We start from the raw sequence: 25234 nt of genomic DNA, 5'->3' as shown, positions 1-25234 counted from the left end.
AATATATATATATATTTTTAATACGAATAAGAACTAAAGTAAAACGTATTTAAAGAGCAGCAGTAAAATAACAATAGCGAGACTATATACAGGGGCGCACCGGTATAGAGTCAATGTGCAGGGGGGTACCGGTACAGAGTCAGTGTGCAGGGGGTATCAGTACAGGGTCAACGTGCAGGGGGTACCGGTACAGAGTCAGTTTGCAGGGGGTTTCCTGGTACAGGGTCAATGTGCAGGGGCGCACCGGTATAGAGTCAATGTGCAGGGGGGTACCGGTACAGAGTCAGATTGCAGGGGGTTTCCTGGTACAGGGTCAATGTGCAGGGGGCACCGGTACAGAGTCAATGTGCAGGGGTACCGGTACAGAATCAATGTGCAGGGTGTACCGGTACAGAATCAATGTGCAGGGGGTACCGGTTAGACAAAGTAGTCTGAGGCTGTAGGAAGTAGTTGAGGTAAGAACTAGTCTGAGGCTGTAGGAAGTAGTTGAGGTAAGAACTAGTCTGAGGCTGTAGGAAGTAGTTGAGGTAAGAACTAGTCTGAGGTTGTAGGAAGTCGTTGAGGTAAGAACTAGTCTGAGGCTGTAGGAAGTAGTTGAGGTAAGAACTAGTCTGAGGTTGTAGGAAGTAGTTGAGGTAAGAACTAGTCTGAGGTTGTAGGAAGTAGTTGAGGTAAGAACTAGTCTGAGGTTGTAGGAAGTCGTTGAGGTAAGAACTAGTCTGAGGCTGTAGGAAGTAGTTGAGGTAAGAACTAGTCTGAGGTTGTAGGAAGTAGTTGAGGTAAGAACTAGTCTGAGGTTGTAGGAAGTAGTTGAGGTAAGAACTAGTCTGAGGTTGTAGGAAGTAGTTGAGGTAAGAACTAGTCTGAGGTTGTAGGAAGTAGTTGAGGTAAGAACTAGTCTGAGGTTGTAGGAAGTAGTTGAGGTAAGAACTAGTCTGAGGTTGTAGGAAGTAGTTGAGGTAAGAACTAGTCTGAGGTTGTAGGAAGTCGTTGAGGTAAGAACTAGTCTGAGGCTGTAGGAAGTAGTTGAGGTAAGAACTAGTCTGAGGTTGTGTGTTTCTTCATCTGACTCTTTCCGACAGGATCAGAATAAGTGACACAGAACTCTACAGATCTATCCTTAGACCAGAAATAATTTTGTAGGTATATTGTTATGCTGCACAATTAAATTACACCCTAACCATTGTTGCGAAAGATTTGTTTGGCAATGGTTTTTTTTCACTATTGTTTGTCATCCCTGTGTGGTGTTCTGTGCCTTGCTGTGTGGTGTTCGGTGCCTGGCTGTGTGGTGTTCTGTGCCTGGCTGTGTGGTGTTCTGTGCCTGGCTGTGTTCTGTGCCTGGCTGTGTGGTGTTCGGTGCCTGGCTGTGTGGTGTTCTGTGCCTTGCTGTGTGGTGTTCGGTGCCTGGCTGTGTGGTGTTCTGTGCCTGGCTGTGTGGTGTTCTGTGCCTGGCTGTGTTCTGTGCCTGGCTGTGTGGTGTTCGGTGCCTGGCTGTGTGGTGTTCTGTGCCTGGCTGTGTTCTGTGCCTGGCTGTGTGGTGTTCTGTGCCTGGCTGTGTGGTGTTCTGTGCCTGGCTGTGTGGTGTTCTGTGCCTGGCTGTGTGGTGTTCTGTGCCTGGCTGTGTGGTGTTCTGTGCCTGGCTGTGTGGTGTTCTGTGCCTGGCTGTGTGGTGTTCTGTGCCTGGCTGTGTGGTGTTCTGTGCCTGGCTGTGTGGTGTTATCAGCTGAACCTTGTCTGGCAGCTACACAGTTCATTCAGCCTCATTTACTGCCTTTAAAAAAAATAACATAGCTGTTATGGCTGACTTGCTAAAATAAATATGGCTTCTACTGACTCCATGTGGATTTGTGTAACTCAACTAGAACCGCATTCTCCTTCAATAACAACGAGTTTAGACTTTTGAACCATAGACAAACATTACATTTAGGTTCAGTAAACTCATAATATCTGTTCTTATATCATTAAGTATAAGCAAGTGCAAGCACATGAGCCGTGACTAAGTAGGCCTATTCGTTCAGCACTTTCAAAATGGACACCGACAGAAATTCAGAGAGTTCAGATAAATTAGGCATGTTGAGGCATTAACTTTACTTTTCTTTAAGTCACCATACACACAGAGAGAGAGAGAGAGAGAGAGAGAGAGAGAAGAGAGAGGAGAGAGAGAGAGAGAGAGAGAGAGAGAGACAGAGAGAGACAGAGAGAGACAGAGAGAGACAGAGAGACAGAGACAGAGAGAGACAGAGAGAGACAGAGAGAGAGAGAGAGAGAGAGAGAGAGAGAGAGAACAGAGAGAGAGAGAGAGAGAGAGAGACAGAGACAGAGACAGAGACAGAGAGAGAGAGAGAGAGAGAGAGAGAGAGAGAGAGAGACAGAGAGAGAGAGAGACAGAGAGAGAGAGACAGAGAGAGAGACAGAGAGAGAGAGAGAGAGAGAGACAGAGAGAGAGAGAAGAGAGAGAGAGAGAGAGTTACCTACCATTTTAACAGTTGTCTATGTGGTCTAAAAAGGAAGGAAAATACAATCAGTAGAATCCACTTTTATACACAATCAAATATACCAAAGCAGACAGACGGACGGGCAGATAGGGAGGCAGGCAGACAGAGGGACAGATGGGCAGACAGACAGGGGGGCAGAGGGACAGACAGACAGAGGGACAGACAGGCAGGCAGACAGACAGATAAAACTGAAATGACATGGATCTATTACTGAACTGTCTGTTGAATGGGAAGAAACCGTTACTGGTAACCATGGTTACAGACCCCAACAACATACTGCACATAGAACGCCCTCCTTGATGAGAAAAGAACACAAGCTAATTAAATGACCCTCCGATCCAACAGGTCCCAGACGTGCTCAATGGGATTGAGATCCGGGCTCTTTGCTGGCCATGGCAGAACACTGACATTCCTGTGTTGCAGGAAATCACTCACAGAACGAGCAGTATGGCTGGTGGCATTGTCATGCTGGAGGGTCATGTCAGGATGAGCCTGCAGGAAGGGTACCACATGAGGGAGGAGGATGTCTTCCCTGTAACGCACAGCGTTGAGATTGCCTGCAATGACAACAAGCTCAGTCTGACGATGCTGTGACACACCGCCCCAGACCATGACGGACCCTCCACCTCCAAATCGATCCTGCTCCAGAGTACAGGCCTCGGTGTAACGCTCATTCCTTCAACGATAAACGCAAATCCGACCATCACTCCTGGTGAGACAAAACTGCTCCTCGTCAGTGAAGAGCACTTTTTGCCAGTCCTGTCTGTTCCAGCGACGGTGCTTTTGTGCCCGACGTTGTTGCCGGTGAGGTCTGGTTAGGACCTGCCTTACAACAGCCCTACAAGCCCTCAGTCCAGCCTCTCAGCCTATTGCGGAGAGTCTGAGCACTGATGGAGGGATTGTGCGTTCCTGGTGTAACTCGGGCAGTTGTTGTTGCCATCTTGTAACTGTCCTGCAGGTGTGATGTTCGGATGTACCGATCCTGTGCAGGTGTTGTTACATGTGGTCTGCCACTGCGAGGACGATCAGCTGTCCGTCCTGTCTCTTGAAAATGAAGTACTACTTCCCAGTGTTTCTCCTCAGTAGAGTAACAGTTCATTATAAAGCCCCAGTGTTTCTTCTCAGTAGAGTAACAGTTCATTATCAAGCCCCAGTGTTTCTCCTCAGTAGAGTAACAGTTCATTACCAAGCCCCAGTGTTTCTCCTCAGTAGAGTAACAGTTCATTATCAAGCCCCAGTGGAGATCCTCAGTAGAGTAACAGTTCATTATCAAGCCCCAGTGTAACTCAGTAGAGTAACACTTCATTACCAAGCCCCAGTGTTTCTCCTCAGTAGAGTAACAGTTCATTATCAAGCCCCAGTGTTTCTCCTCAGTAGAGTAACACTTCATTACCAAGCCCCAGTGTTTCTCCTCAGTAGAGTAACAGTTCATCATCAAGCCCCAGTGTTTCTCCTCAGTAGAGTAACAGTTCATTATCAAGCCCCAGTGGAGATCCTCAGTAGAGTAACAGTTCATTATCAAGCCCCAGTGGAGATCCTCAGTAGAGTAACAGTTCATTATCAAGCCCCAGTGTTTCTCCTCAGTAGAGTAACAGTTCATCATCAAGCCCCAGTGGAGATCCTCAGTAGAGTAACAGTTCATTATCAAGCCATAAATGTGCCCTGTGGAACAGCAGGTAGAGCGAAGCAAATACCCCATAATGACATCACAATACCCCATAATGACATCACGATACCCCATAATGACAACGCAAAAACAGGTTTTTAGAAATTCTTGCAAATTTATTACAAATTTTAATGAAATACCTTATTTACATAAGTATTCAGACCCTTTGAGAGAGAGAGAGAGAGAGCACATAGAGTGTACACTAGAGAGAGAGAGTGTACACTAGAGAGAGAGAGAGCAGAGTGTACACTAGAGAGAGAGTGTACACTAGAGAGAGAGTGTACACTAGAGAGAGAGAGTGTACACTAGAGAGAGAGAGTGTACACTAGAGAGAGAGAGTACACTAGAGAGAGAGAGAGAGAGAGTGTACACTAGAGAGCTAGAGAGAGCACATAGTGTACACTAGAGAGAGAGAGAGAGAGAGAGAGAGAGAGAACATAGAGTGTACACGAGAGAGAGAGTGTACACTAGAGAGCTAGAGAGAGCACATAGAGTGTACACTAGAGAGAGAGAGGGAGAGAGAGAGAGTACACTAGAGAGCTAGAGAGAGCACATAGAGTGTACACTAGAGAGAGAACATAGATTGTACACTAGAGAGAGAGAGAGAGAACATAGATTGTACACTAGAGAGAGAGAGAACATAGATTGTACACTAGAGAGAGAGAACATAGAGTGTACACTAGAGAGAGAGAGAACATAGATTGTACACTAGAGAGAGAGAGAGAGAGAGAACATAGAGTGTACACTAGAGAGAGAGAGAGAGAGAGAGAGAGAACATAGAGTGTACACTAGAGAGAGAGAGAGAGAGAGAGAACATAGAGTGTACACTAGAGAGAGAGAGAGAACAGAGTGTACACTAGAGAGAGAGAGAGAACAGAGTGTACACTAGAGAGAGAGAGAGAGAGAACAGAGTGTACACTAGAGAGAGAGAGAGAGAGAGAGAGAACATAGAGTGTACACTAGAGAGAGAGAGAGAGAGAGAACATAGAGTGTACACTAGAGAGAGAGAGAGAGAGAGAGAGAGAGTACACTAGAGAGAAACTGACTACAACAGGTGTCCCTGGGTCAGCATTTAGAGGTCAGGGGTCAAAGGTGTTAAAGGAAGAGCGGAAGTCTCTCTCCCAGTTCCTGTCCTTCTCCTCCCTCCTGCTCTCCTCCTTCATCCCCCTCCTCCCCCTCCGACCCTCCTTCCCCGTCCGTCTGACTGCCTGCGGGTCTTTCGGTTGGAAGTGTGTGACCTTGGGTCGGGGTGTGGGTCCGTACCCCAGGCCTCTACTGTCCCTCTTCAGGACGGTCCGGACCGGCTGTTTGTGACCCTCCCCTTCGGGCCCCAGCCCCCCTCCAGGGGTCCATCCGGAGCGCAGCATCATCTGGTAGGCGGGGGTGGAGGGGGGGAGGCAGTAGTGGGGAGGGGGCGCAGGGCGGGAGAGAGAGAACAGGTGGAGGGTGGAGGAGAGGTGTGTCTCTGGGGGAGAGGAGTAGTGGACACTGCAGACTGGACACCACTGGGTCTGATTCTGGGTGGACTGGTTCTGATGAGTCTGGACTGCTGCTACCACTGGGGAGAACTGGGGGGGGGGGGGGGGGGGGGGCAGAGGGAGAGAAGCAACAAGGGAGGAGAAAAATGAGTATCTCCTTGACAACAAACCTTCAATCACAGGTCTTATTTCTACACTAGAACAGGGGTAGGAGAGCCGCACACCGGACCACATAATCAGGTCAGGGATTGTCTATATTTACCACACCTGACCACCTGATCAGGTCAGGGATTGTCTATATTCACCTGGTCTTCCAGGTGGATTAGATCATTAACATGAAGTGACTGCATCAGTCTAGTCTGGTGACAGTACCGTCCCTGGTCCCTAACCTAACCTGTGGTCAGTCAGTCTGGTCGACCACATGACAGTACCGTTCCTTGGTCCCTGGCTGTCTGTGTTCACTAACCTCAGTCAGTCAGTCACTAACCTGTAGCCAGTCAGTCAGTCACTAACCTGTAGTCAGTCAGTCAGTCACTAACCTGTAGTCAGTCAGTCACTAACCTGTAGTCAAGTCAGTCAGTCACTAACCTGTAGTCAAGTCAGTCAGTCACTAACCTGTAGTCAAGTCAGTCAGTCACTAACCTGTAGTCAAGTCAGTCAGTCACTAACCTGTAGTCAAGTCAGTCAGTCACTAACCTGTAGTCAGTCAGTCAGTCACTAACCTGTAGTCAAGTCAGTCAGTCACTAACCTGTAGTCAGTCAGTCAGTCACTAACCTGTAGTCAGTCAGTCAGTCACTAACCTGTAGTCAGTCAGTCAGTCACTAACCTGTGGTCAGTCAGTCAGTCAGTCAGTAACCTGTAGTCAGTCAGTCAGTCACTAACCTGTAGTCAGTCAGTCAGTCACTAACCTGTAGTCAGTCAGTCAGTCACTAACCTGTAGTCAGTCAGTCAGTCAGTAACCTGTAGTCAGTCAGTCAGTCAGTAAGTAACCTGTAGTCAGTCAGTCAGTCAGTAACCTGTAGTCAGACAGTCAGTCACTAACCTGTAGTCAGTCAGTCAGTCACTAACCTGTAGTCAGTCAGTCAGTCAGTAACCTGTAGTCAGTCAGTCAGTAAGTAACCTGTAGTCAGTCAGTCAGTCAGTAACCTGTAGTCAGTCAGTCAGTCACTAACCTGTAGTCAGTCAGTCAGTCACTAACATGTAGTCAGTCAGTCAGTCACTAACATGTAGTCAGTCAGTCAGTCAGTCACTAACCTGTAGTCAGTCAGTCAGTCAGTCACTAACCTGTGGTCCTGCGTCTCTCTCCTGTAATGGTTGTGTTGACCCCTCTGTCTCCCAGGCCGGTCACAGTCCTGCGGAGACCCGTAGTGGTCCAGTTCCTCTAGGACCCCGCTATGCCCCGCCATCCTAGCCAGCTCCCTGGCGTCCCGGCCCTGCGTGTCGACCACGCCCACCCACGCCGCCCCCTGCTGGAGGAGGAGCCTAACGACACCTCGCTGCCCTGCCGCAGCTGCACACATCACACCTGTCCACCACCAGCTGTCCTGGAGAGAGAGAGAGAGAGAGAGAAAGAGAGAGATGGAGAGAGAGATGGAGAGAGAGATGGAGAGAGAGAGAGAGAGGGGGGAGAGAGTCAGGGAGAGGGAGGAGATGGAGAGCGAGAGAGGGAGGAGATGGAGAGAGAGAGGGGGGGAGAGAGTCAGGGAGAGGGAGGAGATGGAGAGAGAGAGAGAGGGAGGAGATGGAGAGAGAGAGAGAGGGAGGAGATGGAGAGAGAGGGAGGAGATGGAGAGAGAGAGAAGGGGGGAGAGAGACAGGGAGAGAAAGAGGAGATGGAGAGAAAGACATTAAGAAGGATGTGTAGAGAACATCTTGGTCATGTAGCAGACACTCCTCAGTAAAGCAGCTTTCAGCTCAGTCAGTGTTAGTAAGAGAAAGACAACTGGTGTTAAAGACTAGCGCAACGGGAAGGAGGTCGGTTCGAGGGAAACGGGAAGGAGGTTGGTTCGAGGGAAACAGGAAGGAGGTTGGTTCGAGGGAAACAGGAAGGAGGTCGTTTCGAGGGAAACAGGAAGGAGGTCGGTTCGAGGGAAACAGGAAGGAGGTCGGTTCGAGGGAAACGGGAAGGAGGTTGGTTCGAGGGAAACAGGAAGGAGGTTGGTTCGAGGGAAACAGGAAGGAGGTTGGTTCGAGGGAAACAGGAAGGAGGTTGGTTCGAGGGAAACAGGAAGGAGGTTGGTTCGAGGGAAACAGGAAGGAGGTTGGTTCGAGGGAAACAGGAAGGAGGTTGGTTTGGGGGCAACAGGAAGGGAAAACAGGAAGGAGGTTGGTTCGAGGGAAACGGGAAGGAGGTTGGTTCGAGGGAAACAGGAAGGAGGTTGGTTCGAGGGAAACAGGAAGGAGGTTGGTTCGAGGGAAACAGGAAGGAGGTTGGTTCGAGGGAAACAGGAAGGAGGTTGGTTTGGGGGCAACAGGAAGGGAAAACAGGAAGGAGGTTGGTTCGAGGGAAACGGGAAGGAGGTTGGTTCGAGGGAAACAGGAAGGAGGTTGGTTCGAGGGAAACAGGAAGGAGGTTGGTTCGAGGGAAACAGGAAGGAGGTTGGTTCGAGGGAAACAGGAAGGAGGTTGGTTCGAGCGCAACGGGAAGGAGGTTGGTTCGAGGGAAACAGGAAGGAGGTTGGTTCGAGGGAAACGGGAAGGAGGTTGGTTCGAGGGAAACAGGAAGGAGGTTGGTTCGAGGGAAACAGGAAGGAGGTTGGTTCGAGGGAAACAGGAAGGAGGTTGGTTCGAGGGAAACAGGAAGGAGGTTGGTTCGAGCGCAACGGGAAGGAGGTTGGTTGGGGGCAACAGGAAGGAGGTTCGTTGGGGGCAACGGGAAGGAGGTTCGTTGGGGGCAACGGGAAGGAGGTTCGTTCAAGTGCAACGGGAAGGAGGTTGTTTGGGGGAAACAGGAAGGAGGTTGGTTCGAGTGAAACGGGAAGGAGGTTGGTTGTCATGGTGCTTTTTAAATCGAACCTGTGAAATAGATGCATTTAGAACCATGTATTTGATTATTATTCCAATTGAATACAAGTCGTGAATTGAGTACTTGACCTACTGGCAACCTGATGTAGTGAGTTTGGCTCCTCCTGATGAGGTAGTTCTGCCTGGGACTTCAAAAGTAATCAGGGTAACAGGTCAAAGAGGGGGAATTCCTCTTGTTCAAATGGTGAGAACACTGAGGTGATCTGATTAAACTGCCCCAGGTTGAACCGGGGCTATGGTCTAATGGTCAGGACACTGAGGTGATCTGATTAACCTGCCCCAGGTTGAACCGGGGCTATGGTCTAATGGTCAGGACACTGAGGTGATTTGATTAAACTGCCCCAGGTTGAACCGGGGCTATGGTCTAATGGTCAGGACACTGAGGTGATCTGATTAAACTGCCCCAGGTTGAACCGGGGCTATGGTCTAATGGTCAGGACACTGAGGTGATCTGATTAAACTGCCCCAGGTTGAACCGGGGCTATGGTCTAATGGTCAGGACACTGAGGTGATCTGATTAAACTGCCCCAGGTTGAACCGGGGCTATGGTCTAATGGTCAGGACACTGAGGTGATCTGATTAAACTGCCCCAGGTTGAACCGGGGCTATGGTCTAATGGTCAGGACACTGAGGTGATCTGATTAAACTGCCCCAGGTTGAACCGTGGCTATGGTCTAATGGTCAGGACACTGAGGTGATCTGATTAAACTGCCCCAGGTTGAACCGGGGCTATGGTCTAATGGTCAGGACACTGAGGTGATCTGATTAAACTGCCCCAGGTTGAACCGGGGCTATGGTCTAATGGTCAGGACACTGAGGTGATCTGATTAAACTGCCCCAGGTTGAACCGGGGCTATGGTCTAATGGTCAGGACACTGAGGTGATCTGATTAAACTGCCCCAGGTTGAACCGGGGCTATGGTCAGGACACTGAGGTGATCTGATTAAACTGCCCCAGGTTGAACCGGGGCTATGGTTTAATGGTCAGGACACTGAGGTGATCTGATTAAACTGCCCCAGGTTGAACCGGGGCTATGGTCTAATGGTCAGGACACTGAGGTGATCTGATTAACCTGCCCCAGGTTGAACCGGGGCTATGGTCTAATGGTCAGGACACTGAGGGGATCTGATTAAACTGCCCCAGGTTGAACCGGGGCTATGGTCTAATGGTCAGGACACTGAGGTGATCTGATTAACCTGCCCCAGGTTGAACCGGGGCTATGGTCTAATGGTCAGGACACTGAGGAGATCTGATTAAACTGCCCCAGGTTGAACCGGGGCTATGGTCTAATGGTCAGGACACTGAGGTGATCTGATTAACCTGCCCCAGGTTGAACCGGGCTATGGTCAGGACACTGAGGTGATCTGGTTAACCTGCCCCAGGTTGAACCGGGCTATGGTCAGGACACTGAGGTGATCTGATTAACCTACCCCAGGTTGAACCAGGCTATGGTCAGGACACTGAGGGGATCTGATTAACCTGCCCCAGGTTGAACCGGGCTATGGTCAGGACACTGAGGGGATTTGATTAACCTGCCCCAGGTTGAACCGGGCTATTGTCAGGACACTGAGGGGATTTGATTAACCTGCCCCAGGATGAACCGGGGCTATGGTCTAATGGTCAGGACACTGAGGTGATCTGATTAACCTGCCCCAGGTTGAACCGGGCTATGGCCTGTAGCATGACTGGGTGAAACCGGTGAGGGAGGTGCGCCCTGCTCAAATAGAACAGTAATCTTAACATATATATAAGACCTTTTGGAGGCTGCTGAGGAGAGAAACGGCTCATAATAATTGCCGGGAACGGAGCAAATGGAATGGCATCCAACACATGGAAACCATGGAAACCGTGTGTGTGATGTATTTTCTAACATTCCCACTGATTCCGCTCCAGCCTTTACCACAAGCCCGTTCTCCCTGATTCAGGAGAAACCATGGAAACCGTGTGTGTGATGTATTTATTTTCTAACATTCCCACTGATTCCGCTCCAGCCTTTACCACAAGCCCGTTCTCCCTGATTCAGGAGAAACCATGGAAACCGTGTGTGTGATGTATTTTCTAACATTCCCACTGATTCCGCTCCAGCCTTTACCACAAGCCCGTTCTCCCGGATTCAGGAGTCACCAACTTCCTGAGGTAAGAATACTACACTTTCAGGCAAATAAACCATTTTTATCAAAAGCCCCACTTCAGCATGTGAAAACACAGCATCCTCTACTCATTAGTCTACATGTATCGCCTGGGTCACTTTTTGTTTTGAGCCATCTTCTCCGTGGGCTTTGAACGGGGCACCTGGCTCACGTCCGGGAGGCAACGCGGTGATAAAAACTCTAATCGCTTTTCACTCCGCCAACACGGTCTAGTAATCCATTCTCCTACTTGGTTTCTCCCCGTGGGAGACCCAGGTTCAGATCCCTCCTGTTACCTACTCCCCGTGGTTCAGATCCCTCCTGTTACCTACTCCCCGTGGGAGACCTAGGTTCAGATCCCTCCTGTTACCTACTCCCCGTGGTTCAGATCCCTCCTGTTACCCACTCCCCGTGGTTCAGATCCCCCCTGTTACCTACTCCCCGTGGTTCAGATCCCTCCTGTTACCTACTCCCCGTGGTTCAGTTACCTCCTGTTACCTACTCCCCGTGGGAGACCCAGGTTCAGATCCCTCCTGTTACCTACTCCCCGTGGTTCAGATCCCTCCTGTTACCTACTCCCCGTGGTTCAGATCCCTCCTGTTACCTACTCCCCGTGGTTCAGATCCCTCCTGTTACCTACTCCCCGTGGTTCAGATCCCTCCTGTTACCTACTCCCCGTGGTTCAGATCCCTCCTGTTACCTACTCCCCGTGGTTCAGATCCCTCCTGTAACCTACTCCCCGTGGTTCAGATCCCTCTTGTTACCTACTCCCCGTGGTTCAGATCCCTCCTGTTACCTACTCCCCGTGGGAGACCCAGGTTCAGATCCCTCCTGTTACCTACTCCCCGTGGTTCAGATCCCTCTTGTTACCTACTCCCCGTGGTTCAGATCCCCCCTGTTACCTACTCCCCGTGGTTCAGATCCCTCTTGTTACCTACTCCCCGTGGTTCAGATCCCCCCTGTTACCTACTCCCCGTGGTTCAGATCCCTCCTGTTACCTACTCCCCGTGGTTCAGTTACCTCCTGTTACCTACTCCCCGTGGGAGACCCAGGTTCAGATCCCTCCTGTTACCTACTCCCCGTGGTTCAGATCCCTCCTGTTACCTACTCCCCGTGGTTCAGATCCCTCCTGTTACCTACTCCCCGTGGTTCAGATCCCTCCTGTTACCTACTCCCCGTGGTTCAGATCCCTCCTGTAACCTACTCCCCGTGGTTCAGATCCCTCTTGTTACCTACTCCCCGTGGTTCAGATCCCTCCTGTTACCTACTCCCCGTGGTTCAGATGCCTCCTGTTACCTACTCCCCATGGTTCAGATCCCTCCTGTTACCTACTCCCCGTGGGAGACCCAGGTTCAGATCCCTCCTGTTACCTACTCCCCGTGGTTCAGATCCCTCTTGTTACCTACTCCAACGTGGTTCAGATCCCTCATGTTACCTACTCCCCGTGGGAGACGCAGGTTCAGATTCTGTTACCTACCTGGAAGTTGACATCCACCCCCCGGGACAGCAGGCCTCTCACCCCAGACAGGTCTCCTTCCTGGGCACAACGCAGCAGTCTTAGCCCCTCCAGTTCTGTGGTAGTACTGGTGGTGTTTGCCTGCTGCCTGCTAGCCTGTGGGAAAGAATACATGTACTTTAGTTACATTTTGGCCAATCAGCAGATGGCCAATCAGCAGATGCTTCACTGGTGCATCTGGAGTGTGCAAAGCTGTCAGAGGCAAAGGCTGGCTACTTTAAAGAAACTCAAATATATTTTTTTATTTGTTTAACACTTTTTTGGTTACTACATGACTCCATATGTGTTATTTCATAGTGTTGATGCCTTCCATAGTATTCTACAATGTAGAAAATAGTACAAATTAAGAAAAACCCTGGAATGAGTAGGTGTCAACTTTTGTACTGGTACTGTGTATATATACTGAGGAAATACTTTATTTTTAAATCATACATGTCATGATCATAGATGATGTAGCTACTAGGCTATATTTGTTGTGTTTGTGGTACCTGGACGTGCTGCCCTGCTCTTCTCCCCCTGCGGTTCTCTCTCCCCCTCTGCTCCATTCCTCGTCTCTCCTTTCCATCCCCTTCTTCTATGAGGCTTTGATAGAAGCGCCGTGCCTCCTCTCCTCCGAGGGTGCTGGGTTGAGGTCCGGTGGCCGCGCCTGCGTTTCCCGACCACAGCAGCTCTTCTTCTCGGGCCGGGGTGAAGTAGCTTAGAGAGCTCATGGCTGGGACCGGTTGGTCGGCGGCGCTGGAATAGCTAGCTGACCGCTAGACAGACTAGGCGACAATAACGTTACAGTCACCTAAAACACAGTTGACCAGTCGGATATTGATTAGATTTATGTAAACGAGGTAACTGACGTTCGTTAATCACTTTTCTGGAGTCTGGAAATGTCGGTGTAAGGTTATTTTTTCATCATACAGCTAATTAACTACAGTGGCTAACTCAATGACTCGTCTAATTCCTCCATCATATTGTTCCTTTTAGTAAGTAGCTAAGTGTAGTTAGCTAGCCTCAACCAAATATATTGTCTGTGCCTCGACGCTCGGTCGTAAATGATAATAGGCTAGCTGGCTGTGACTTATCAACCAGAATTAGCAATGGGCAGCTAGCACACTGAATTTAACGTTAGGTACCTAGATATTTAACAAGAAGTTTATATATAACAAAAAGATTACTTATATATTTAACAAAACGTTTATTTCTATATATAAAATAAAGAGTTCTCAAATGTAAATACATTTTTTTTTAAATACTATCAAAATAGTTAGTTCCCTACCCGAGGTAACGTGCCTCCATCTTTGTTGTTGTTGGTTTGCGACGTCATGTCCACTATTTTCTACGTCACGCAAATAGTCTCCACATCGCCCCCTGCTGACCGGAGTTGGTAACGCAGCAAAAGTAATTTTAGGACACGATTTCACATTAATTCAGTCAAACAAAAATAAACACATAGGTCTATATAATAGCGCGCCTAAATGGTGTACCAGTCGATATTACATATTGGTGTTCCACATTTTATTGATATTCAGACCAAAATATGTTGCATTAATCTGGTTTGGCCAGGGTCGGCCGTCATTGTAAATAAGAATTTGTTCGTAACTGACTTGTAAATATAAAAAAATCTATAAAAAAGTGGCTTAACAAATCACATAATAAGTTACATGGACTCCTTGTGATATAATAGGGGTTGATGTGATATTTGAATGACTAATCCCTTCCTCTGTCCCCCATACATACAGCATCTGTAAGGTCCCTCAGTCTAGTAGTGAATTTCAAGCACAGATTCAGCTACAAAGACCAGGGGAGCTTTCGAAGTTCTCATTATAAAATGATTTGGGGCAGTGATCGGTAGATGGGGGAAAAATGCACCAAATTATAAATAAAAAAATCTTCAACATAGAAATGCTACCAAAAAATAATTTACTGAAACTTGAGACAAATGACGGAGCCTGTGATTCGCCAAATGGTATTCTGAAAGAGGAAGCAATGTACATTAAGCAGATGCTTTCATTTCAGTCTCCTCCAACTCCTCCAACACGACGCTGATTGTATGGATTTTTTTCCCCCCTATTAATAATGTAAAACTAAGAGCTGTACAGAAAGACTCATGGGATTAAATTACAGAAGAGCTGTACAGAAAGACTCATGGGATTAAATTACAGAAGAGCTGTACAGAAAGACTCATGGGATTAAATTACAGAAGAGCTGTACAGAAAGACTCATGGGATTAAATTACAGAAGAGCTGTACAGAAAGACTCATGGGATTAAATTACAGAAGAGCTGTACAGAAAGACTCATGGGATTAAATTACAGAAGAGCTGTACAGAAAGACTCATGGGATTAAATTACAGAAGAGCTGTACAGAAAGACTCATGGGATTAAATTACAGAAGAGCTGTACAGAAAGACTCATGGGATTAAATTACAGAAGAGCTGTACAGAAAGACTCATGGGATTAAATTACAGAAGAGCTGTACAGAAAGACTCATGGGATTAAATTACAGAAGAGCTGTACAGAAAGACTCATGGGATTAAATTACAGAAGAGCTGTACAGAAAGACTCATGGGATTAAATTACAGAAGAGCTGTACAGAAAGACTCATGGGATTAAATTACAGAAGAGCTGTACAGAAAGACTCATGGGATTAAATTACAGAAGAGCTGTACAGAAAGACTCATGGGATTAAATTACAGAAGAGCTGTACAGAAAGACTCATGGGATTAAATTACAGAAGAGCTGTACAGAAAGACTCATGGGATTAAATTACAGAAGAGCTGTACAGAAAGACTCATGGGATTAAATTACAGAAGAGCTGTACAGAAAGACTCATGGGATTAAATTACAGAAGAGCTGTACAGAAAGACTCATGGGATTAAATTACAGAAGAGCTGTACAGAAAGACTCATGGGATTAAATTACAGAAGAGCTGTACAGAAAGACTCATGGGATTAAATTACAGAAGAGCTGTACAGAAAGACTCATGGGATTAAATTACAGAAGAGCTGTACAGAAAGACTCATGGGATTAAATTACAGAAGAGCTGTACAGAAAGACTCATGGGATTAAATTACAGAAGAGCTGTACAGAAAGACTCATGGGATTAAATTACAGAAGAGCTGTACAGAAAGACTCATGGGATTAAATTACAGAAGAGCTGTACAGAAAGACTCATGGGATTAAATTACAGAAGAGCTGTACAGAAAGACTCATGGGATTAAATTACAGAAGAGCTGTACAGAAAGACTCATGTGGATTAAATTACAGAAGAGCTGTACAGAAAGACTCATGGGATTAAATTACAGAAGAGCTGTACAGAAAGACTCATGGGATTAAATTACAGAAGAGCTGTACAGAAAGACTCATGGGATTAAATTACAGAAGAGCTGTACAGAAAGACTCATGGGATTAAATTACAGAAGAGCTGTACAGAAAGACTCATGGGATTAAATTACAGAAGAGCTGTACAGAAAGACTCATGGGATTAAATTACAGAAGAGCTGTACAGAAAGACTCATGGGATTAAATTACAGAAGAGCTGTACAGAAAGACTCATGGGATTAAATTACAGAAGAGCTGTACAGAAAGACTCATGGGATTAAATTACAGAAGAGCTGTACAGAAAGACTCATGGGATTAAATTACAGAAGAGCTGTACAGAAAGACTCATGGGATTAAATTACAGAAGAGCTGTACAGAAAGACTCATGGGATTAAATTACAGAAGAGCTGTACAGAAAGACTCATGGGATTAAATTACAGAAGAGCTGTACAGAAAGACTCATGGGATTAAATTACAGAAGAGCTGTACAGAAAGACTCATGGGATTAAATTACAGAAGAGCTGTACAGAAAGACTCATGGGATTAAATTACAGAAGAGCTGTACAGAAAGACTCATGGGATTAAATTACAGAAGAGCTGTACAGAAAGACTCATGGGATTAAATTACAGAAGAGCTGTACAGAAAGACTCATGGGATTAAATTACAGAAGAGCTGTACAGAAAGACTCATGGGATTAAATTACAGAAGAGCTGTACAGAAAGACTCATGGGATTAAATTACAGAAGAGCTGTACAGAAAGACTCATGGGATTAAATTACAGAAGAGCTGTACAGAAAGACTCATGGGATTAAATTACAGAAGAGCTGTACAGAAAGACTCATGGGATTAAATTACAGAAGAGCTGTACAGAAAGACTCATGGGATTAAATTACAGAAGAGCTGTACAGAAAGACTCATGGGATTAAATTACAGAAGAGCTGTACAGAAAGACTCATGGGATTAAATTACAGAAGAGCTGTACAGAAAGACTCATGGGATTAAATTACAGAAGAGCTGTACAGAAAGACTCATGGGATTAAATTACAGAAGAGCTGTACAGAAAGACTCATGGGATTAAATTACAGAAGAGCTGTACAGAAAGACTCATGGGATTAAATTACAGAAGAGCTGTACAGAAAGACTCATGGGATTAAATTACAGAAGAGCTGTACAGAAAGACTCATGGGATTAAATTACAGAAGAGCTGTACAGAAAGACTCATGGGATTAAATTACAGAAGAGCTGTACAGAAAGACTCATGGGATTAAATTACAGAAGAGCTGTACAGAAAGACTCATGGGATTAAATTACAGAAGAGCTGTACAGAAAGACTCATGGGATTAAATTACAGAAGAGCTGTACAGAAAGACTCATGGGATTAAATTACAGAAGAGCTGTACAGAAAGACTCATGGGATTAAATTACAGAAGAGCTGTACAGAAAGACTCATGGGATTAAATTACAGAAGAGCTGTACAGAAAGACTCATGGGATTAAATTACAGAAGAGCTGTACAGAAAGACTCATGGGATTAAATTACAGAAGAGCTGTACAGAAAGACTCATGGGATTAAATTACAGAAGAGCTGTACAGAAAGACTCATGTGATTAAATTACAGAAGAGCTGTACAGAAAGACTCATGGGATTAAATTACAGAAGAGCTGTACAGAAAGACTCATGGGATTAAATTACAGAAGAGCTGTACAGAAAGACTCATGGGATTAAATTACAGAAGAGCTGTACAGAAAGACTCATGTGATTAAATTACAGAAGAGCTGTACAGAAAGACTCATGGGATTAAATTACAGAAGAGCTGTACAGAAAGACTCATGGGATTAAATTACAGAAGAGCTGTACAGAAAGACTCATGGGATTAAATTACAGAAGAGCTGTACAGAAAGACTCATGGGATTAAATTACAGAAGAGCTGTACAGAAAGACTCATGTGATTAAATTACAGAAGAGCTGTACAGAAAGACTCATGTGATTAAATTACAGAAGAGCTGTACAGAAAGACTCATGGGATTAAATTACAGAAGAGCTGTACAGAAAGACTCATGTGATTAAATTACAGAAGAGCTGTACAGAAAGACTCATGGGATTAAATTACAGAAGGGCTGTACAGAAAGACTCATGGGATTAAATTACAGAAGAGCTGTACAGAAAGACTCATGTGATTAAATTACAGAAGAGCTGTACAGAAAGACTCATGTGATTAAATTACAGAAGAGCTGTACAGAAAGACTCATGGGATTAAATTACAGAAGAGCTGTACAGAAAGACTCATGGGATTAAATTACAGAAGAGCTGTACAGAAAGACTCATGTGATAACATTACAGAAGAGCTGTACAGAAAGACTCATGTGATTAAATTACAGAAGAGCTGTACAGAAAGACTCATGGGATTAAATTACAGAAGAGCTGTACAGAAAGACTCATGTGATAACATTACAGAAGAGTAACTTCTTGATGCAATTAAAGCCTATAATAAGTCTGGGAAAACTCCAGGTCCCGTTTTTTTTTTCTTTCTCCAAACTTTTTGTTGATGTACTCAGAGGTCCATTATTAGCGTGTTTTAACCACTCCTATACAAATAGATGATCAGATACTCAACAAGAAGGTCTGATTTCAGTATTCATTGTCATTGTGTGTAGATTGATGAGGGGAGAATAAACCCATATTAGAATAAGGCTGTAACGTAGCAACATGTGGTAAAAAGTTCAAAGGGCCTGAGTACTTCCTGAATGCACTGTACTTCCTGAATGCACTGTACTTCCTGAATGCACTGTACTTCCTTTGAATTATATAATCATTTACATTCAGCAATATCCAAATCATCCAATGAAAGACAAGAGGTTTTATACTTGTATATAATCAGCACTCATAATCTAAACAAAATAACTATTTTCCTTCTTTAAAAAACAATCTGATTCAGGACATGATCATATCTCGAGATGAAAACACCACAGTAGCAAAGTCTCTATCTTAGAATAAGGTCATGTTTTACCACAACATTCCTCAAGTGTCATTTGTCATGAAATGTCCTCTTGGATCGCTGAGATTAAAAAAACAATCTGATTCAGGACATGATCATATCTCGAGATGAAAACACCACAGTAGCAAAGTCTCTATCTTAGAATAAGGTCATGTTTTACCACAACATTCCTCAAGTGTCATTTGTCATGAAATGTCCTCTTGGATCGCTGAGATTAGGATGTGTACTTATCTATTTCATAATTATATTTAAAAAAAAAAAGTTTTTATCAGATATTATGCATTTTACCACAATTTCCACAAAGTTCTAATTACCATAACAGTTATAAACTAATCCATTTCTAATATATATATATATATATATTTTTTTTTTACATTGCTCTTGTAATGTAAAGGTCTGAGTTAAATAACACTGAAAATAAACATGTTTAAAATTAAATCAGACTTTTTTCCCCCAACATGTCCACAGACACTGTGTTTGTACATAATAAATATTATAGTATAATGTAAACTTCAACGAATATACCATTTTTTTATGATTTATGGACAAATTACAGCAACATACTTTGGGTTTTATTTTAAATAAGTTTGTTTTTTCTAAAGTAAAACAGTATAAAATGACCCAAGAATTTAATCCAGACGAAAAGACGATTCAGGCGAAAATAAAATGTATTGAAAATAAGACACTTTGCCTGAACTTAGTCCTCAGAATGACAGTTGGTTTTGCAACTACTAAACTTAGTCCTCAGAATGACAGTTGGTTTTGTAACTACTAAACTTAGTCCTCAGAATGACAGTTGGTTTTGTAACTACTAAACTTAGTCCTCAGAATGACAGTTGGTTTTGTAACTACTAAACTTAGTCCTCAGAATGACAGTTGGTTTTTACAGATGCATCATGGTTTTGTAAACTACTGAACTTAGTCCTCAGAATGACAGTTGGTTTTGTAACTACTAAACTTAGTCCTCAGAATGACAGTTGGTTTTTACAGATGCATCATGGTTTTGTAACTCCATTATTTACAGAAACTGTTTAAAAACTGGTTTACGGAGAATCATCCATATAAACAATTTGATTTCATGTGACATCAACAAAACCACACGTTCTCAGTCAAAAACATCAAACAGAACACAGCTCCTCAATTCTCTGGTGTTTCCTCTCGAGTCAGTTCAGTTTGGATCAACGCCATGTTTCATTTCTTTTCTTGTGTAAATATTTATATAGTCGCCAGCATTATTTGTCTACTTGCAAATAAAAAAATCTCTCTCTGGGCAAGAAAAGTTATCTGGTGTGTTTTCCCCTGATCGAGAAAATGTCTTTGCACAATGAGAGCAGTGGTATGTCCTCTTTCATGATTATTCAGATGCCTTAACCGGTTAAATCTCTTTCCCAACTGGGAGCAGTGAAAAGTCTTATCCTCTCCTGTGTGTCCTGTCATGCCTATTCAGGACCCCTAACTTAGTTAAACTCTTTCCAGTCAGGAAGCAGAGGTGAGGCTTCTCTCCTGTGTGTGTCCTGTCATGCCTATTCAGGACCCCTAACTTAGTTAAACTCATTCCAGTCAGGAAGCAGAGGTGAGGCTTCTCTCCTGTGTGTGTGTTCTCCCATGTTTTTTCAGATACCCAAAGTGGGTAAAACTCTTTCCACACAGGGAGCATTGGTAGGGCTTTTCCCGGGTGTGTGTCCTCTCATGCTCTTTTAGGTTCCCTGATCGGGTAAAACTCTTTCCACACTGGGAACATTGGAAAGGCTTTTCTAGTGTGTGTGTCCTCTCATGCTCTTTTAGATTCTCTAACCGGGTAAAATTCTTTCCACACTGGGAACATTTGAAAGGTTTTTCTCCTGTGTGTGTCCTCGCATGCCTATTCAGGTCCCCTAACTGGGTAAAACTTTTTCCACACTGGGAGCAGAGGTGAGGCTTCTCTCCTGTGTGTGTTGTCTCATGTTTTTTCAGATACCCTACTTGGGTAAAACTCTTTCCACACAGGGAGCATGGGTAGGGCTTTTCCCGTGTGTGTGTCCTCTCATGCTCTTTTAGGTTCCCTAACCGTGTGAAATTCTTTCCACACTGGGAACATTGGAAAGGCTTTTCTCCTGTGTGTGTTCTCTCATGCCTATTCAGGTCCCCTAACTGGGTAAAACTCTTTCCACACTGAGAGCAGAGGTGAGGCTTCTCTCCTGTGTGTGCTTTCTCGTGGTTTTTCAGATGCGCTAAGTAGGTAAAACTCTTTCCACACTGGGAGCAGTGGAAAGGCTTCTGTCCTGTGTGTATTTTCTCATGATCTTTTAGGTTCCCTAACTGGGTAAAACGCTTTCCACACTGGGAGCATTGGAAAGGTTTTTCCCCTGTGTGTATTCTCTCGTGATCTTTTAGGCTCCCTAACTGGGTAAAACGCTTTTCACAGTGAGAGCATTGGAAAGGCTTCTCTCCTGTGTGTATTCTCTCATGCTCCTTAAGGCTACCTAACAACCTAAAACTTTTTCCACATTGGGAACAGTGGTAAGGCTTCTCTCCTGTGTGTATTTTCTTATGTCTTTTCAGGCTCGCTAACTGAATAAAATTCTTTCCACATTGGGAACATTGGAAAGGCTTCTCTCCTGTGTGTGTCCTCTCATGCTTTTTCAGGTTCTGTAACTTAGTAAAACTCTTTCCACAGTTGAAGCAGTGGCGTCGTCTCGCTGGTTTGGACGTCTCTGTGACTGGCTCCTCTGAGGGACTCTTGCTGCTGTCAGAGTGAGAGTCTGATCTCTCTCCTGCCAAAGACAAACAGAGTATTTAGTTCAGCAGATTATTTAGTGAAACCTGAAATGAAACCTCCACATACATTTTACTTTGACATCTTAGTCGTTTAGAAGACACTGTTATCCAGAGTGAAAGCATCAACAGTTAAGATGATAAGCCCTGAATGACTAATTAGGAGTTCACAGCGAAGCTCCCGAAAACCCTGTTGTTATTCTCTTTCTTCTACTTATTGAACATTCCCATTTATATCTACAATCAACTTGAAATATTTTAGGGTCATCCAATCCATTACCATGATGAACCACGTTAAGTTTGGCATTGAATTCTTACAAAACGGACGGAAATTAATTAACAATTTACTTTTATTTAATGCTAATGATTTAAAATAAATCATTAAACAAATTTACTTCTCATAAACTAAGTCAGATTCACTCCAAATTTGGTCTTTGGACTCATGACATCAGACTTTAAAGGTTTTGGTTGCTGCATTTAAACATGGCCGCACTGTAGCTATAGATGCACGTTAGCACATTTGCTAATGCTAATTCATGCTAATGCTAAAAATAATTGAAAAATCTTTTTCATGAACCATAAGTCAGATTGACTCCAGATTTGGTATACAGTGGGGAGAACAAGTATTTGATACACTGACGATTTTGCAGGTTTTCCCTACTTACAAAGCATGTAGAGGTCTGTCATTTTTATCATAGGTACACTTCAACTGTGAGAGACGTAATCTAAAACAAAAATCTAGAAAATTACATTGTTTGATTTTTAAGTAATTCATTTGCATTTTATTGCATGATATTGCATCACATCTGTGACAGAGAGGGAGAAGCCTTCATCCACGTATGCAGTTAAGAGAGTCTAGCTAGCTACATTTTCAGATATTATACGTTTCTAATTTTGTCTGAAAGTTGTTTTCATTGCAAGTTAAAGCTTACTGTCAGCTTTACGTGTATGATCTGTGTAGAAATATTATTCGTAACTCAGAGCTGCAAGCTAAGATTGAACCTAGTTAGTTGTTTCACTTTAGTTACCTGTAGATTCTTGCAGGGTAGTAACATTATGAGTTGGGATTATGGTTAACAATCTAAAACAAATGACTCCACTATGCAAGTAACAATTTCACTGTAGCAATTACATCTTCTGTATCCTGTGCATGTGACAAATAAACTTTTATTTTATTTGATATAGTGTGTGTTTACCAGAGACGGTAACACGAACAACAACATGACCTGCACCAAAGTCAAATTACGATATAACGTTAAGCCAACGAGACAGTGTCCAAGTTCTAAAATTCTACGGTAGAATGCTTTGCTGTTATTTAGTCATACTCACAATCATATGCTATTTACTGTAATTAGCTCGCCATTATCTTGTAAATAACCTGCAAATAATTATCTTGTTTTGCTAGTTCATTTTCCTGTAATAATTAGTACAAATGAGCTAAAGTGAAGATGTGGTCAGCTATATGATGTGGTCATTATTTCAATTGGCTAGACAGCCAGATAACAGATCACTTATTGTTAGACAGCCAGACAACTCTTTGTTAGATAGCCAGCCAACTTATTGTTAGACAGCCAGCCAACTCTTTGTTAGATAGCCAGGTAACTTATTGTTAGATAACCAGCCAACTTATTGTTAGATAACCAGCCAACTTATTGTTAGATAGACAGGTAACTTATTGTTAGATAACCAGCCAACTTATTGTTAGATAGACAGCCAACTTATTGTTAGATAGACAGCCAACTTATTGTTAGATAGACAGCCAACTTATTGTTAGATAGACAGCCAACTCGTTGTTAGATAGACAGGTAACTTATTGTTAGATAGACAGCCAACTTATTGTTAGATAGACAGCCAACTTATTGTTAGATAGACAGCCAACTTATTGTTAGATAGACAGCCAACTTATTGTTAGATAGACAGCCAACTTATTGTTAGATAGACAGCCAACTCTTTGTTAGATAGACAGCCAACTTATTGTTAGATAGACAGCCAACTTATTGTTAGATAGACAGGTAACTTATTGTTAGATAGACAGCCAACTTATTGTTAGATAGACAGCCAACTTATTGTTAGATAGACAGCCAACTTATTGTTAGATAGACAGCCAACTTATTGTTAGATAGCCAGTTAACAAACTAGAAACAAACCAAACAAATACGAGCTCTCCAGTAGGCGTACCAAAACAGACAAGGGGCCGTTTTCTCAAAAGTGGGGTCAGATGTTTATCGACTTTCAAAGCAGAATTAATTTGCCATTGTTGCTCAACTGCAGCTTGTGATATACCATTTTTGTGCTCTGGGTCTCTACTTGACCATGTGACCTAGACACCCCAAACCAACATTGGATTGTTCACAGGGTAGGGACACATATTACACACCCTTTGGTTTTCCTATAAATTACTGACACAATTTATATAAATATATGTTTTTTAAATGTCTATAGCTCTTCAACCACGTGACCTACCAGCCTTATGTCTACTGTTCATTATTCCTTATATAAGTTGGCAAGTTGCACACAGCATTTTAGCAACATTTGTAGAATATATATATATTTATTTAAATGATATATATATATATATATATTTAAATATACGTTAAAAAACTGTAATAGCTCCTTCACAATACGACTGAAACACCTCAAACCAACTTCAGGGTAGGTTTTCCCATAAATCACTTTCATGTTTTAGGATAAATATTCGAAACGTTCTATAGCTCTTCAACCATGTGACCTAACAATCTTCAATGATTGAAGAGTTTTTGTGCCCCTGTTTCTAAGACAGTAACGTTACTTACTAGTATTAATCAGATCTCCAGTATCCTCCTCCTCTTCCTCTTCTTTCAACGTCACAGTAATCTCCCCCTCCCCCTCCTCCTCCACTCCAAAAACAGCATCCTCCTCTTTCACGCTGAACGCTTCTTCTTCTTTCACTGTGAACTCTTCCACTATAACTTCTTCTTCCGTCACTGTAACTTCTTTCACTGTAACAGCCTCACCCTCTACTTCTTTTTTTACTGTGACAGCCTCCTCTTCCTTTTCCTCTTTCACGAGACCCTCTTTCTCCGTCCAGCAGACCTCCTCTTCTTTAACACCGGGGTAGTAGTTTAGTGAGTTCATGGTCGGGGATGTTAACTAGCTAGATAGTTAGCATTAGCAAACAGTGCTACTGCTAACTTAGCAAGCCAGCTACCCAACGAACAACGTAAATAGATACGACAGAAGTATGTTTAAAACACACTGAATAATATATACCAAAACAGACTAAAGAGATGTAATGTTTTTGCCTATATCGGCTACGAAGCTGGCTGACTATACTTGTTATTGTTGAAGAGGCGTCCTCCTGTCCACTAGATTATACGTCACACTCTGACAGCTTCACCTGAGACTCACATCGCCACCTGTTGACTGGAGTGGGTAACGCAGTTGAGGAACATATTTATAAGACACAACTTTTATTTATTTATTTAATTGAAGTGTGATATTATATTACAAAGATAAGAACGCGTTGATTGATGTGCAGTGAAAATGTAAATACTGTACATCTGCATAAACATTTAAGACAAATTCATATTCATTCACTTAAACAGATAACATAAAAATAACAGCACTCTTAAATATATTTACCTTTATTTAACTAGGCAAGTCAGTTAAGAAAAAAGTCTTATTTTCAATTACGGCCTAGGAACAGTGGGGTTAACTGCCTCTTCATAGGAAGAACGACAGATTTGTACCTGGTCAGCTCGGAGGGTTTGAACTTGCAACCTTCCGGTTACTAGTCCAACGCTCTAACCACTAAAATACTGACCGCCCCAAAATACTGACGGCAACATTCACGAGGCAGTGAATGTTTTGTTATCAGAACAACGTCA

General features: G+C 43.8%; 3 protein-coding genes across 5 annotated transcripts; all 3 read right to left on the bottom strand.

Annotated features, from left to right (window-relative positions):
* Nucleotides 1-5147: 5147 nt before the first annotated feature.
* Nucleotides 5148-13772, bottom strand: LOC109885789 (G patch domain and ankyrin repeat-containing protein 1). Its single transcript, XM_031820066.1, has 5 exons — nt 13577-13772; nt 12798-13099; nt 12271-12405; nt 6915-7184; nt 5148-5891 (listed from the first exon to the last, which is right to left on the bottom strand). The coding sequence occupies exons 2-5, from the start codon at nt 13017-13019 to the stop codon at nt 5241-5243; spliced, it is 1278 nt and encodes a 425-aa protein (XP_031675926.1). The 5' UTR covers nt 13020-13099; nt 13577-13772; the 3' UTR covers nt 5148-5240.
* LOC116371142 (extensin-like) lies at nt 7448-12264 on the bottom strand. 3 transcript variants are annotated; one of them, XM_031820070.1, is made up of 2 exons: nt 11366-12264; nt 7448-11333 (listed from the first exon to the last, which is right to left on the bottom strand). In XM_031820070.1, the coding sequence occupies exon 2, from the start codon at nt 8670-8672 to the stop codon at nt 7596-7598; it is 1077 nt and encodes a 358-aa protein (XP_031675930.1). In that variant the 5' UTR covers nt 8673-11333; nt 11366-12264; the 3' UTR covers nt 7448-7595. The 3 variants fall into 3 exon arrangements, with proteins under 3 accessions (XP_031675930.1, XP_031675928.1, XP_031675927.1); XM_031820068.1 differs by having other exon boundaries at nt 7448-11865; nt 11898-12264; XM_031820067.1 differs by having other exon boundaries at nt 7448-12057; nt 12122-12264.
* A 5167-nt stretch (nt 13773-18939) lies between the features above and the next one.
* On the bottom strand, nt 18940-24702 carry LOC116371143 (gastrula zinc finger protein XlCGF26.1-like). The gene is made up of 2 exons (XM_031820071.1): nt 24161-24702; nt 18940-21367 (listed from the first exon to the last, which is right to left on the bottom strand). Exons 1-2 carry the CDS (start codon nt 24480-24482, stop codon nt 20175-20177), a joined length of 1515 nt encoding a protein of 504 aa, XP_031675931.1. The 5' UTR covers nt 24483-24702; the 3' UTR covers nt 18940-20174.
* Nucleotides 24703-25234: the final 532 nt, after the last annotated feature.

Source organism: Oncorhynchus kisutch, unplaced genomic scaffold, assembly GCF_002021735.2.
Source record: "Oncorhynchus kisutch isolate 150728-3 unplaced genomic scaffold, Okis_V2 scaffold2956, whole genome shotgun sequence".
In the NCBI taxonomy this organism is placed as follows: Eukaryota; Metazoa; Chordata; class Actinopteri; order Salmoniformes; family Salmonidae; genus Oncorhynchus; species Oncorhynchus kisutch.
The sequence above is the reverse complement of the archived record's forward strand: the minus strand, read 5'-3'. Positions and strand labels throughout refer to the sequence as shown.

Bases quoted from the DNA above. Each gene is read 5' to 3' on its own strand.
- LOC116371142 (XM_031820070.1), bottom strand. From the start codon at position 8,672: ATGCATCTATTTCACAGGTTCGATTTAAAAAGCACCATGACAACCAAC.
- LOC109885789 (XM_031820066.1), bottom strand. From the start codon at position 13,019: ATGAGCTCTCTAAGCTACTTCACCCCGGCCCGAGAAGAAGAGCTGCTG. The intron at 12,406-12,797 runs GTACCACAAACA...TCTTTCCCACAG, and splicing joins GAGCAGGGCAGCACGTCCAG to GCTAGCAGGCAGCAGGCAAA. The intron at 5,892-6,914 runs GACTGACTGACT...TGGTAAATATAG, and splicing joins AGGACCACAGGTTAGTGACT to ACAATCCCTGACCTGATTAT.
- LOC116371143 (XM_031820071.1), bottom strand. From the start codon at position 24,482: ATGAACTCACTAAACTACTACCCCGGTGTTAAAGAAGAGGAGGTCTGC. The intron at 21,368-24,160 runs GTAAGTAACGTT...TGTCTTTGGCAG, and splicing joins TGGAGATCTGATTAATACTA to GAGAGAGATCAGACTCTCAC.